Source organism: Haemaphysalis longicornis, unplaced genomic scaffold, assembly GCF_048455015.1.
Source record: "Haemaphysalis longicornis isolate Haplotype H1 unplaced genomic scaffold, Haemaphysalis longicornis Haplotype H1 scaffold_8, whole genome shotgun sequence".
Classification (NCBI taxonomy): domain Eukaryota; kingdom Metazoa; phylum Arthropoda; class Arachnida; order Ixodida; family Ixodidae; genus Haemaphysalis; species Haemaphysalis longicornis.
The window spans coordinates 93,852,555-93,866,932 of record NW_027526445.1 but is presented as its reverse complement, the minus strand read 5'-3'; the positions used below and the strand labels follow the sequence as shown (position 1 = coordinate 93,866,932).

At 49.0% G+C, this 14,378-nt stretch overlaps 1 protein-coding gene across 6 annotated transcripts in view; it reads right to left on the bottom strand.

The window, feature by feature from the left end:
* The window catches only part of LOC144149283 (uncharacterized), an 82,621-nt gene that overhangs the window by 8,317 nt on the left and 59,926 nt on the right, over positions 1-14,378 (bottom strand). For all 6 annotated transcript variants that reach the window (XM_077680834.1, XM_077680835.1, XM_077680836.1 and 3 more), the window contains 7 exons: positions 13,784-13,857; positions 13,397-13,459; positions 9,741-9,875; positions 5,030-5,146; positions 3,608-3,859; positions 1,069-1,185; positions 364-438 (listed from right to left, as the gene is read on the bottom strand). In XM_077680834.1, coding sequence (XP_077536960.1) covers positions 364-438; positions 1,069-1,185; positions 3,608-3,859; positions 5,030-5,146; positions 9,741-9,875; positions 13,397-13,459; positions 13,784-13,857 — 833 coding nt within the window. The remainder of the gene's footprint in view (positions 1-363; positions 439-1,068; positions 1,186-3,607; positions 3,860-5,029; positions 5,147-9,740; positions 9,876-13,396; positions 13,460-13,783; positions 13,858-14,378) is intronic.

Sequence of the window (14,378 nt, the reverse complement as noted above, 5' to 3'; positions counted from 1 at the left end):
GCTCAATTTTTTGGTCTGTGTTGGTTCATACGAATTTCGGATGATAAGAATATTTTTCACGGTCCCGCGAGATTTGCATCATCGAGATTTTACTGTAAAGCACCTCCTCCCCCTCTCAGCTTGAGAGTTCCCTGGCATAGCCTCACTGATTTCACACAGAAGGGGCAGTTCGGTTGCATGTGAAAGCTATTATAAAGTTCGCAACAGCACAGAAGTTTGAAGACTCCGTGCTTGCGTGACCAAAATGGAATCGCACCGAGGTGGACAGACATTGAAAGAGTGAGCGTTGCTTCTTCCTCGTTGCAATGTGCGAGACACTGAAAGATGTACTCAGTCTAACACGAAGGTTACGAAGACACTCACCAGGGGCCCACTGACGTCCATGCTGGTGACCATGTTCTTTCCTGCACCATAGTACACCATCTCACAGGTGAAGTCCTGCGAGTGCACAGAGGGCGCAAAACCGTTTCCATTCGGTCAAAGAAGAACGATTTATGGAAAAATAAATGGAGGAAAACGCCGACAGAGCAGTTTGCAAGGCTTTGCACAAGTAACCCATTCACTGTTGTGTTTGATCCCCATCCCAGTAGAGCTATTTTTTTCCCTACACTGGCTGCACTGGTGCAAGGAATGCAGCATATGTTTACAACCTTTGTTGCTACAATATAGCTCTCGTAGCACTCTGCACTGGTCTACATGACATCGCACTCATCTGCACCAGCTCAGGAGGGTGGGGAGTCCTATAGTGTAAGGTTTGGTTTCAGACAGGAAGACCCAAGGTTACACCAGGGCTACAAATGCCAATGACATTCAAAGGGTTAATCATGAGCACCAATGAAATTTCTTCATCGATGATGAAGAAATCTTCGAAGTTCTAACTGGGAATTCCAGCAAATGCCGAAGGAGGACAGCCACACACTACAAGGCCACCCTGACAGCGACAGTCATGGTGAGCTGGTTTCGGCGAGCACCTCTGGAGTGCTTTTTAAGTTGCCCGACCAATGCGGCACTGAGAATCAAGGCTGTCAGAGCGAACGAGGGCACGGGAGCAGGGGAGGCACCACTCGCCTTGGTGCGGTAGAAGCGTATGAGGCCGTCGAAGGAGCAGCAGATGATGAAGCCCTTCTGGAAGTGGATGCCCGTGGCGGCGCTCTTGCACTCGTACACCTTCTGCAAGCACCCCGTCTGGACAGCACAGGGGGGAGGGGGGGCAGGCAGGTCACAGACAACCCACCAATGCTGTCACGCTACTGCACTTTATTGACAATTAGAGTGGCCTTCCCAGCCTCTATGGCAAGCAAATTTGATTTGCACTCAATTAAAAAGGAAGAGGGTAACAAAAGAAAAAGAGGCCATTAAGGCCACAGCAAAAGCAAATTTTGCAAGACATTGCAGTCGGGAAGACAGATAAGGCAATTACTGAGGCCGCAAGAGAGGGAGAAATATCGCACGATGTCACACAAGCATAATTAGATGCATGCATGCACCATCCTCACAGAGATTCTTATTTTAGGGGAGGGGCTGTCGGTGTCTCATGCCGTTGGCGTCGTAACCGTCGTCTCATGTAGTCACGGTACTGAAACAACAGTACACTCGTTTATGCTTCGCACAGGAATGCATCGTGCTTCTAAAACACGTTACTTTTACAGCAAAGCTGTATACAGTCGAACCCCGCAATAACGAAACCGCCGGGGAAAGCAAGAAAATTCGCTTTTGCGGGAATTTCGTTGCCACGAGAATGAAACATAAACGACCGGAAAATTGGCCACAAACCAAAAATTTATTTCCTAAAGTCGGTTATATTACTTCGTGAGCCTTACCTTGGAGCCATCAATGTCACAGTTCAGCTATCCCTGTACAAGTGGTTCATTGCTAGTCGTCGTGCACGCCCAAGAACGAGATCGTGTCAAACGCATCCAAAACATTCCGTGGGTTCACCTTCTCTGCACGTTTTCCGCCCTGGCCCTTCGGCACCGAGTACGTCCGATCATGCAAGTGGAGCCCAGCTTCTTCTGTTTACGAACTTTGCCAGACAGAGTGGCACCTCGTTGCACCAATACTGTTTACAAAACTTAGTGAGCACCGCTTTCTAGACGTCCAGAAAGGTCACAGCTGTCACTGTTTTGTTTTGCGCATGTGCGCCATTGAAAACTGGTGGGGTCCTTGCTTTTCAAAATGGTTGAGCTAGTTGCAGGCGTTTCCAAACTCGTCGGCGCTATCCTCCCTTGGGCCACTGACTTGGGCGATGATGGCTGCCTTATCTTGTAGCAATAAAAACCTCCACTTTCAAGCTGGCGAAGGCATCTTACTGAGAGCAAACATGCCAATCGCCACACACAAACAACAAACGCACGCGCTCTGTTCAGCGGTAGTGGGCTAGCGTAGCCCAAGCCAAAGCCCGCGACTTGAGTCACCGTGTGTCGCCCCCTGGTGGTGCCGCTGTGAGGCTGCCTCCACGGCCGCCGGCTGCGCGGTCTTTTGTAAACAAATATGGCGGCGGCAATGCAAACGTGCTGTGGCTGAAGTTTACGCACTTTGAGTCCAAAAAAAAATGCACTTGAGCACTTTTTGGATACAGTTACCCTCCACTGGGTAGGTAAAATGCCGACCAAACTTGCACCGAATTTCGTTAACGCAGAATCAGTTTCCAAAAACGTTTCGTTGCCGCGAGATATAAAATACATGGGCGTCTATGGACGTTCGCCGGGGATGCGAAAATATTTCGTTGCCGCGGGAATTTCGCACCAGCGGGATTTCGTTATCGCGGGTTTTGACTGTAGCTCTACCTCCCGAAGGTTTTATCCCCGTTGGCAAAAATGCCAAGGCGCCGAGAGTACACTCATACACTGCTTGCTTCGCCCCTTCCCAGGTTTCCCGTTAGTGGAGATGGCTCGGGATTTCTTCTCCATGGCTTCGCCGGCAGATGTGTCGTCGTGTCGGCTGTGAGGGTTTCGTACCATTGAAACCATTGTTGTTCCCCTGGTGTGGTGCCCCTGACGTCTGGTTTGGTGTCGGTGACACGTGTGTGTGAAATATATCTGCATGGTGGAATAATGCCGTTTGGCTGCTGATAACGTGCGAGCTTGCGGTCGTTTGCGTGTAAACTTGCGCTGTCGTTCGTAACAGCTTGATCGCTTGTATGCTTAGTGATGGCACTGGTTCTTGCAAAGAATTAAGCTACCCCGCACTATCCCAGCTATGCACTTCCCCACTTTCTTTTTCCAAAAAACAAGCTGCCGTGCCCGCATTTCAAGTTCAGTTGACGCCCTGCATGCGTCAAGAAAAACTCAACTCAGAGTTTTTTTCAAATTTGTTTCCAGGGTGTCTACCAAGTTGACATTTTCGAATTCCGAGTTTTCACATTCCAAATAAACCACATTACTTGGTTCAAATTTATCTAAACTCGTGTTGCTAATGATTACAATCAAAGACTAACTGATTTTAATTCATACTAATCACCAGCATCAATCACTAATTAGCCCGGCTGACACACTTTGTGTCGCTTCCGGCCTGTTTTTGGTTTCTGTGCTGTTCTGTGCTGACGCCGGGGTCAGTCATTCGAGGTTGCCTCCAGCAGCCTTCCCGAATGAGACGTGGGAACCCTCACCCTGAGCTCGTGCAGGCGGAGGGTGCGGTCGGTGGAGGTGGTGTAGACGGTGCCGTTGTTGACCACGATGCAGCTGGGGGGCTGGACGCAGCCCTCGAGGCAGCGGAACAGCAGCCCCGTCGAGGGGTCCCGCACCGTCACGCTGCCGTCCAGGCTCACCGTGCACAGCAGCTTCTGGGCGCCCTCTGTTGTGGTCGTCATGCAGTGCACGGGCGTGTTGGAGCAGTAGAAGCTGTCCTGCAGCTTGCGTGTCTGCCATCCAAAGGGGAGGGGGGACATCAGCGAGACTACTGCCTACTCCTCCTCAAGGGGCGTACAGCAAACTGGCACTCAAAATTGTGTCACTTTCTACTCCTCTTCATAGGGTGTAAACATATTGGTCCTCAAAATGGTGTTACTTTCTACTCCTCTTTAAAGGGCGCAAACAACATACTGGCACCCAAAAGGGTGTTCCTTTGTACTTTGGTTGAAGCGTGTAAACAACATACGGGCACCCAAAGTGGTGTTACCTTCCCTTATGGGTAGTTTCCTCAGGCATGCTATAACTTGGCATTCCTTTTGTTTTGCTCAGGTAACGAACAGAGCTCCTAGTTCATTGCGCTAGTTACAGTTTATTTATTTATTTATTTACAGATACTGCTGTCTCGATACACGAGACATTGCAGGAGTGGGTACATCAGTTTTCTCACTGAATGTTGCTAAGTTGAAGTTCCAGAGGCGGCCTGTCTGGACACTCTGCTCTGCTCTGTCAGGACGCTCTGCTGCATTGCTGGCCTGATTGCTGCAATGGTTGGGTGCTCTACAGCTGCCAAGGACTCAGGTCTGGGAGTAGTTGGGTTGGTCAGTCACTGGAGGTGGAGGCCAACAACTACTAGCCTTTGGTAACTCCCTCAGCTCCATTCCAGCTACAAAATACTACTTTTTAAGAGAGAGAGAGAAAAATAACGCAGTTACATTGACAAACTTTCCAATTTCAGCAGTGATATGGTATGGGCAGGAGTTGTATATGACGGGCGAGCACTGAAAACATATTAATCAATGTGTTTACTGCACATTAGCATTCAAGTGATGCAATCAAACGGAACTGCACGCCCAACTACGATTATCCAGTCATGGTGGCTTTCGTTGGTGGCCAAAAATAGCACAGGCAAGTCCATGTGACATCCTAGAGACATCGCCAGGAGACGGCTGGGGAGTTGTCACTGTCCAACCTGTTTTCCTCAATATCTCCATTATTTTTTCGAAGGTCGCGGTAAAGTTCGTATCAATTTTACAGGGAAAAAGCAGTGTTTTTAATGAACATTTTGTCCTCACGGCCCCTTTGACTGAAGCCTGCCCAGCAATAATAATTAAGAGGGGGTCCCTAAAGGTTGCTCTTTTCAGTTCACTTCTCTTCACGATTCGTGCAGGCGATGCCAGTACCTTGACGTTGAACACCGTGACGTGGCCAGTCTGCAGACCCAGGTACACCTTCCCCCAGGCCAGGGCAGAGCACACGACGGGGGCCTGGATGTCGAAGCTGTCCGTGCAGTGTCCCGTCTGGAACGACCAAGAGAGCGGGGGCCCATCGGTTAACTCGCACCGCCGACATTTTTGGTGCTCCCCTGAATCGCAAACTCCTTTCCACAAACTCCTCAGTACCATGCAGTACTAGCTGCAAAACGCAAAAATGCGTTGGCAACAATGGTGCACAGGAAAAAACAGCCCGGCCGCACGTTGTCTGTTCCCATCAAGAGGAAGCGGATGACGTGGTGACACGGATGTCATGAAGGGATGCTACTTTCTGTGTGCACCTGCCACCTTCAACGGTTAATGCTGGTGTGCCTGCTTCTTGTTTGCCGATGCTCTCCCTGGCTCCTCCAGCGGCCAGTGCTGTGCAAGAGCAAACAGAATTTCCCCAAACTGAGGCAAAAATTTCTTGCAGTGCTCAATTTGCTTATGGTACTTTGAAGGCAAAAACCTGATGATTCTTATGCACGTCTACTGTCAGCGGGGCTGGTCTGGTTCCAGCTGAGCTACTGTGGTGGGTACACTTCATGTGTTGACACAGCAGACATAGTACGGTATCTTACTGTTTATCCACACCTACCTGAATCCCACGTTAACCCATATCAACCCACCTTACGAATCATTAGTATCAAGCACTAACCAATCCCACTAAATAACTTCAGTAATCACTAATCCTGTCTTATGCATGGATGGTATGCTTTGGTTCCCTTCAGGCCTTCCCTGGGTCACATGATTAGACTTTGTAGTTTGTGTTGATGCCAAGGTCATTCAAGGTCACCTTAGTAAGTGCCACGAGGGGGCCCTTAGTGGTGCCCTTAAAGGGGTCCTGAAATACCTTCCGCCGATGCATGGATGTACATGTAACCAAATAAAGCAATGTATTAGCAATCTCCTCCCGCAAGAATTTTGTTAAAGCGATGAGTATTAGCTGAGAAATCGTAAATCAAAAACTGCGCATTATCGCTACGCCGCGTTTCCTCCTCCTTTCGCTGTTGACGGCGCGCGAGCCTTCCCTCCCATGATGCTGCGCTCCTCAGCGATGATGTACTTCCGCTATGGCGCTCCTAGACTGCCGTCTGCTACGGGCAAGCTTTGTTGACACCATGAATCCCGCACTCCGCTCAAGGCTGGAAAAGCCAACGAAAAATCTGGCCGCATGTGTGCGGCGGCCTGGCCTTGCCCTTTTGCGGTGTACGTTGATGCAGTTGCTATCGGCGGCACGTGACTTTTTATCAGCGGCGAACTCGCAGCCGCACGGGAAGGATCGTGCGCTCGTGCTCTTTGATGCACCGCGCACTGTTTATCCAAAAAGCGCCGTATCAGATGTGGCCCCGCTGGTGCCGGGTCTTATTTTGCAGTGGTGGTTATTCCTGCCGGCGGCATGTGAAAAAGACATTTTAAACCGATACAGAATCCTTGCACAAAACGCTTCAATCATGTGACCAGTTCAGCTTGGGGCGACGCGTGGTGGAGAGCGGCAACGTTGGCAAAACATGCTCCGGCGTGGCTCTGAGCTTTCTAGCGCTGGAGTGAGTGCCATTCCTTTGACAATCTTACACATCGGTTGCCTTGGCAACAAGGCACAAACCGCTCCAGAAGTCAGTTACGGTTGCGTGATCCCGGTTCAGGTCGAGGCCCCACTTTGCCACATGTGGGCACTACAGGCGTACCACTCACTCCCATTGGGAAGTGCGAGATGTGTTTGGCATTACAGGAGGCGATGGTGTGTGTGTTGTGGATGCCTTTGTTTTGCGATGAAATGCGACGCTGTGCTTCTGTGGGTGGATAGGGCTTCCCATGGTCTGGATTATCTTTCTCGAGCGACGTACGCCTCAACCTCGCATGGGGTATGTTCAGTGTGCGTGGCTAAAAGCCATCTCGGCTTGTGCGCCAGAGTTAAGTGACTTGCTGTTCGTCCCCACAAACCGCGCGCAAGGTGAGTGCCGAATTTACGATGGGCAGGAGGAGGCAACCCATCGTCTGCCAATCGCGGTTCATACTTGCAACACATGTTGTGACGCTGTGTTCGTTCGAAACGCATCTCTGGATTGCTTTGAAGTTGAATAAAATGTATGCGTCAAACCCGGGCATTCGGCTCAGGGCGTTCTCTGCGATTGCACAAAAGAAGTGCCACGGGGCTTCAACGCTTTCTTTATGAAACGTACTCAGGTAAGAGAATATCCATGTCGTGTTATGGCCGTGTTGCATTCAATACAAATGGTTAAGCGTCTGTTTACACTTGTTTCGTTTGTCGTAAAATGTCCAAGCACTCCGGCACTCCGCTGGCAGATCAGCCGGCGAGCCGACGCTGAGCAGACGAAGTGCGTTGCCGGAAGTGCGTGAAAAAGCCGCCCAATAGCAGGATGTCTAGCTCATGACGAACATCTGGGAATCGATGATGTAGACATGTGAAGATGGCGGCATCCAAAAACACGAAGGGAAGGGTAAGAAAAAAGCGACAAACTTTGCAACAAAAGTGTGAGATTTCCGCTGCGCGTAAAAGAGTAATACTTGACGACCCAATCTAAAGATTGTGCTACTTCATTTAGTGTGCTCAAAACGCCTTTCAGGGCCCCTTTAAAGGGCTGGTGAAGAGCTTTTCAAAAAAATTTTGTTGGGGGCATTACATTATGGTTTTCCTGACGCTGAATTCGAAAAACATGTTTATTTTATGTGTAAATACACCCAAACCATCTTTTTTCGTCAAAACAAACGACCCCTGCCCGAGGGCACAGTGAGAGCCCTGGTTGCCTTTCACGATTGGCTGGCGGCATATGACGTCATATTCGGAAGTGCCGGCGCTGCGGGGACCGCATGGCCTGAAGATATCATTCTATTCCCGTTCAGATACGGGCTAGAAGGTCCTCTGGTGAATGGAGGGCTCACACAATCTTTCGTTAGAATAGGAGAGCCTGAGGGAAGTATAAACAAAACAGATTCGCTCGCGGCGAGCTTTAGAAAGGGGTTCTCCCCCGACGGCTCATGGCCGACTTGTTTCTCGGGTGGTTCGCCGCTTTCACTACCAGCGCTAGCCACAATTCCTAGCACGATTTTTCAACCCACCATCCTCCCCATCCTCGAATGTGGAACTTTGTTTTTACATTTGGACAGGCGGCAACAAGCTCTGTGCAGCGGCCTGTGATGCGCACAGGCAGCGCGGCCGCCGCCGGTCGCCGCATCGCGCAGAGGTGCTGGTGCCAGGTCGCTGCTCGGCCGGTCAGCGGAACGTGGCATTGCTGCACATACGCATGTTTTAGAATAGGGGAGTTGAACGTTGGTCGCCCCCCAAAAGGTAGAGGAACCCAAGCGCAGCACGCTGGTCCCCGAAGCTCACCAACAGCTCCAGCCGGATCAGGCTGCACGGATCGCCGGTGCTGTTGGAAACTTTAGGTTTAGCATCAAGGGAGATAGTTGGTCGCCGCTATCTCTACAATTGCGAATGACTATCCTTAACACGGTTTTTCAACACATTATCATCCCTTTTCTCGCATGTGGAACCTTATTCCTACGTTGATAGTCATTCTAGTGATCGGTGCTGTGCTCATTCTTGCGCGCAGGTAACGCCATCCATCGGTCTCTTGCCGCATCTCTTGCTCGGGCAGGCCCGTCGACGAGCCTCTGTGACCGGTCGGCACTCCGCATCGCGATACAAATTCGATCACCTCTTTCGAAATCACCTTGGATGACAATCCCTAGCACAATTTTTCACCACACTATCACCCTCTCTTGCACGTTTACCATGCTTTTCGCGACGTCCTTGATTCTGGACGGCAGCGAAGAGCAGTCGCTGCCGCGGCATGTGTGGTGCGAGCCGTTTCGTGCGCCGTACGGGCATGCATGAACGGCGAGTGTGCGGAGCGCTTCCGCGTGCAGAAAACGCTTCATGCTTTCAGCTTGCTTGATTTCTTCTTAACATCTAGCTATTCAGCTACGCTGTCGTCACAGCCAACAACGTTGATCGGGAAAACGAGCAAGAAGTTCGGGAAGCCCAGAGCGCTGTGGTCCCACAAATTTTCTAATTCCCTTATAATAATGGATCAGAAACTTGGGGTACCTCCGTATTTGTTTGAGCCCGTCGCTTCGCGTATGAAGCACAGAGCAGCCGACGACACGGCCGGCCCCGCGACTACTCGTGAAGGCAATGTAGTAGCCACGGGCGCTCGGGTAGGAAATCTTTGGTATCTAGGAGTCGCTTTAGGGAATCACACAGTAGCATTACGGTTAAAAAATCGACGCGGAAGCAACTTAAGATAATGATTATTAGTAAAGTGCAGATTACACGCCTGCTTAATTCGGAACTTCGCCCAGAAAACTGGGACACAGCGAAGCGGCGGCACACGTCGCTGGCCATCTTTCAAATATGACGCTACTTCCGGTCGCTGCCTCTCGGTTTCTCACTCTTCCGGCGATGTGGCAGAAAGCAGTGGGCGGGGCGTATGGTCAACTTCAACGACGAATACCCCTGTCCCCAAGCTAAAAATGACCAAAAAAAACTTTACAGGCACAAACTGACCAATGTAATAATTGTAAAAAGTAGAGTTTTGCCCGATTTTAAAAGTGCTTCAGTAGTCCTTCAAGAGGCCGCACCCAAGAAGACAGGGAAGAGACGCTGGGCGTTCCCTACCTCTACGTCGTAGGATCGCAGGAGGCCGTCCAGCGAGGCGGTGTAGAGGACTGTGGGCCGCCCCTTGGTGCTGTACACCTCGAGCGCATTCACCGTCTTGGTGCTCCCCAGGTACTTGACACACTGGCTGGAGTCCTTCGTGCAAACAACAAGCATGGGAGAGAGAGAGAGAGAGCTGTGCGACTTCGCTCTGGAAAAGTGGACGGTTGTAAATACTACCGGGAGATGTGGCACTAATGTCGCACAAATCCAGCAAACACTATACTCGGGTACAACTTAAAAGTGACAACGTAAGTTACCTCAGCGTCCTATCAACGGAAGCCGGCTGTCCCTTCCCGAGTCACAAAGAGTGCATTACTCCGAGTACTTTGAATGTGACACCGGTCGTTTCCGTGATTCTTCGGACCTAATCTGCTCATAAATTACTCCAGGGACAACAAACTAGCTACGTGAGAGAAAGCAGACGATGCCACGCATTAGGCGCGATCTTCTTCCTAACGCATGCCTGCGCTGACATACAGCTTCGTCACTTCGACAGAGTGATACGCTACATGAGCCATTGCTTTTCTTAAAGGCCAACCACTGCAACGGAGTTTTAGGGCCCCTAAACGCACTGTTTCCTGGAAGAACTACTTTAAAGGGAGCTAAGTTCAAAATGTGGTGGCCCTAATCTGCGTCACTGCATTGCAAATGAAGACTGAAAATTGCTCTTTTCCAAACCGAAACGAGGAAAAGGGCGGCCATTACGGTCAGCTGGAAGTGATGTTGGCTGCCTGCAAGATGACAGCACACATTAGACGTGGTTTGGGTAGTCCATTTTTTTTTTAAAAACTCGAAAGATACACGAAAAGGCGTTGGGAAGTTTGTGCAAATATCATTGGTTCACTCTGGGTGGCTATGACGTCCTATACTCGTCTGGTAAACGGTAAACACCGGCATCGTGAAGTGTCGTGCTGATGCTGAGGGCTAGGAAATAGGCCCACGAACAGCACTGTTGAGTCTCAGATGGGTGCTGGCACTGTGCATTTTGGCTGAACTGATCGAACCGCCCTGCGTTTGTGAGAGCAGAAAACAAAAGAAAAAAGGTACCGTGGGAGAAAATAGCTCCAACATGCTGGCTAGTGGGTACGAATTCGGTTTTCCATTCTGCCAAATGCAGCCCCCTTTTATACTTGTTTTTTTTTTTTTCTTAGTGGTGAGCAAAATGTTGCCAAAAGAGGTTTATTTACTTTTTGACAAAGTGGTTTGATCTGAAACAATTCTGTGTACTACACTACGCAGCTGCCATACTCATTCGCCATAACAGCAGCATATCGTCTCGCATTGGCTGCACTCGTGTCTCGCACACTTGTAGAGTTGACCAAGAGCCTGCCACCACAGTTGTGGCCACGTCGATTCATTGCGGGGTTTTTAATGTGCCGACGCTGCACAGGCGACGAGGCACGCCGTAGTGAAGGGTTCCTATGGATTAATTTTGACCACCTGGGGATCTCTAATGCGTGCCGCGATCTCATACACACAAAAAGCAGCGGAGGTGGCCTGGAATCGAGCCCGCATCCTTGGCTCACTGCAACGTCACACCCGAAAGTTTGCTGCAGTGGCGACCAGTTGTGGCAACACTCTGTCTAGGTGCTACGTCGACTAAAACGGTGTGTTTCCAAATGGTATTTTAATGAGTTGAAAATTAAGTGACAGGAGACTTTAATGGGAACTTGGGGCAGGTAAATGTTCGGTGCAGTTTTAACTTGTAACTGGGCATAGGATCACCAAACGAGTGAAACGCAGATGTGGAGGAGAGGTTGATGCCTCTGTAGGGTGCGCTCCAGATTCTGCTAAACTGAAGCCAGCTTCATCGGCACTCCAGTCAATTTGAGGCACTTGAATAAATGGCGCTTTCAAAGAAGGACACAGGAGGCTTTTTTTTTTTTTTTTTCTGCCTTTACACGGCACACGTCTTGTCCCATTCCCACCCTCCTCCCTCCTGTTATGAATTCGAACACACCACTTCATTTCAATGAGACTTTCCCAGTATACAGTCAACTCTTGTTAATACGAAATCTCCGGGGCCCACAAAAAATTTCCAACTAACCGAATTTCGCATTAAACAAAAAGCACCAGAACAGCTTTGTTATTAGCCTGCAACACGTCTCCCTTCTTGATTTTGTTCAAGATCTCTGCTGTCGTCGCCAATTCGAGCGTACGACACAAGTTGCCCTGATAATTGAGAATTATCCCTAAATTGGAAGCCTGAAGCATCACCACACAAACTGCTCACATGGCGCTGTGCGCAACAAAGAAGGTTGAGGACCTTAAAAGAGGGAGTTCGTTATGCTGGCACGAGTCTTAACTAAACTGCCACTTTATCACCTGTGCGCTGCCTCGATTATGATGGTGCCAACATAGTGCAGGGCACGGCGGTGTTCTGGTGCTTAAAATTTTGAATTTCACTTAGAGATGACGGTCACCTCAATGCTTTTTATTCAAAATAGCTTTTAATTAACCGATATAATGAATTTCACCATCAAATTATGCAGTGATTTCAACCAGGTAGAATTGCTGGGACTGAAACATTAGTTCCAATTAATCGAAAATACCAACTAAGTGACTTCAAATTGTCGAGAGTTGACCATAGTAAATTTCCCACCAATGCTGACAAACAGATACGACAGTAATAGAATGGTAACAGATTCAGAATTATTGATTTGATTGATTGTAGGGTTTAACGCGCCGACGCAACTCAGGTGATGAGGCGCGCCGTAGTGAAGGGCTCCGGATTAATTTTGGCCACCTGGGGATCTTTATCGTGCGCTGAAATCTCGTACACATGGGCGTTTTTGCTTTTCGCCTCCATCAGAAAAGCGGCCGCGGCGGCCGGGAATCGAACCCGCGACCTCGTGCTCAGTAGCGTAACGCCTTAGCCACAGATTCAGAATTACATAACAAACTTATGCATGCAAACAGTCTCCATAGCTCCGACTGGGAACAAGCGCTTGCATGTGGCAGTCTTCATGTACTTTAACATTAAAGTTCAGCACTGTTCACCTTTCTCTTTTTGCCTTGACACCGATACTTTTAGTTGTCCAATTTGCAAGTGAACAGAAGGGTTTTTTTTTTTTTTTTTTTTGACTTCACACGATTCACCCAACTCACTTGACAGCCAACTTTTATTTTGAGTCTTTCCTGGCACAGTGGCTTATGGTACTCATTTCCCTTCACGATAGGCCTAGGCTGCCACACCTGCCTGGCCTCGCATGCAAAAAGCCCAGCTCTGAATTCAGTTCAACCAGACAAACGTCGAAAGTGAATGAAGTTCTTCAACGAAGATTAGTCGCACTGCTAGCACAGACTACACTGCATTAATCAAAATAATCACTCGCAACATTCTTTTTTTTTTTTCTTGTAAATCAGCTCGAGCTACCTCTAAGGCCCTGCAGCAGTGCTTGTGAACTACACGCTAAGCAGTACATTCACATCTTGCACAGTTCTACAAGAAGTCTCCTGAAATAACCTGTGGGGCTTCAGCTTGTGTGGTGGTCTGTGGGTAGCTACATGGCAGGTAGTAGTGCCCTCACTTGTTTCTTTTTTGCAAAAAAGGAGCAAAAGTTTGATGTGACCATGTAGAGGAAGGAGAATTGAACGTTAAGAACGGCTCTCACCAAAAGGTCGTGACGGCGTGCGGAGCAGTCGTTGGAACTAGAGTAGACGAAATGACCGTGGAGCTGCAAAGAAAAGAGCATTTCTCTGTCCTTCCCCTGCGTTTACAACAACAAAAAAGTCTCGAAAGAACGCTGGTCAGAGAGCTTCACCCTAGGGCTACATTTGCCATTTTTGGGATAGCCACACATTTTGCAGCCATATCGCCACTGTTACGGGCACACTCTAAATGGCGAGACGGCCCGCAAATACACCTCCCCCTTTTTATAATAAAATGAACAGCTAAGATGAGTCTCCGAATAAACTCGTATTTAACAATTCTAAACAGGCGTTAAATGCCATTAAAGAAAAAAGAAAACAGGCAAGGGAGAGGGCAAAGACATTTTCACCTTGAGCGCAACGACTGCCAGGTCGTGGGCTGAAATTTCCTGGCAGGATGGAATCTCCTCTAACCGCAAGTCATCTGTGGGGAAACGGCAAGAGGCGAAAGGGCGCCCGTCCAGTAAGCTGTGTCATCTTGCGAGAGCAGACTCTAATTACTGTATTATTTACTTGAATCTTAAGCACCCTCAATTCTAACGCACGGCGGATTTTGTAAACCGGGAAAAAAAAGAAAAAGTTGAAAACTCCTTTTGTGCAGACCAAGCCATTTATGGGGGCGAAAATGTCATTTGTTATCACGCTAAGATGGCTCTCGCCAGCCCCCAGTGATAATATGCTCAACGGAAAAGAACCCATTGTGCCACCTTTCCAAACTCGTCGCAAAAACTTAAAAAATAAAATAAAAAAAAATGTTTGGCGAGAGGCTGTCACTATTCACACATGGGAAGCCCAACGAAGCCGGTTGAACAGGTGGAAAAAGCAGCGCATGAATCGGAAACTCAAAAAGCGCATTGCTCTACTCACTGCCAAGATGGTAGAATATGTGAACAAGCTATCGAGAGAAAATTGGCTGACCTTTTGCAATGGGCTTCGAGGCAAAGC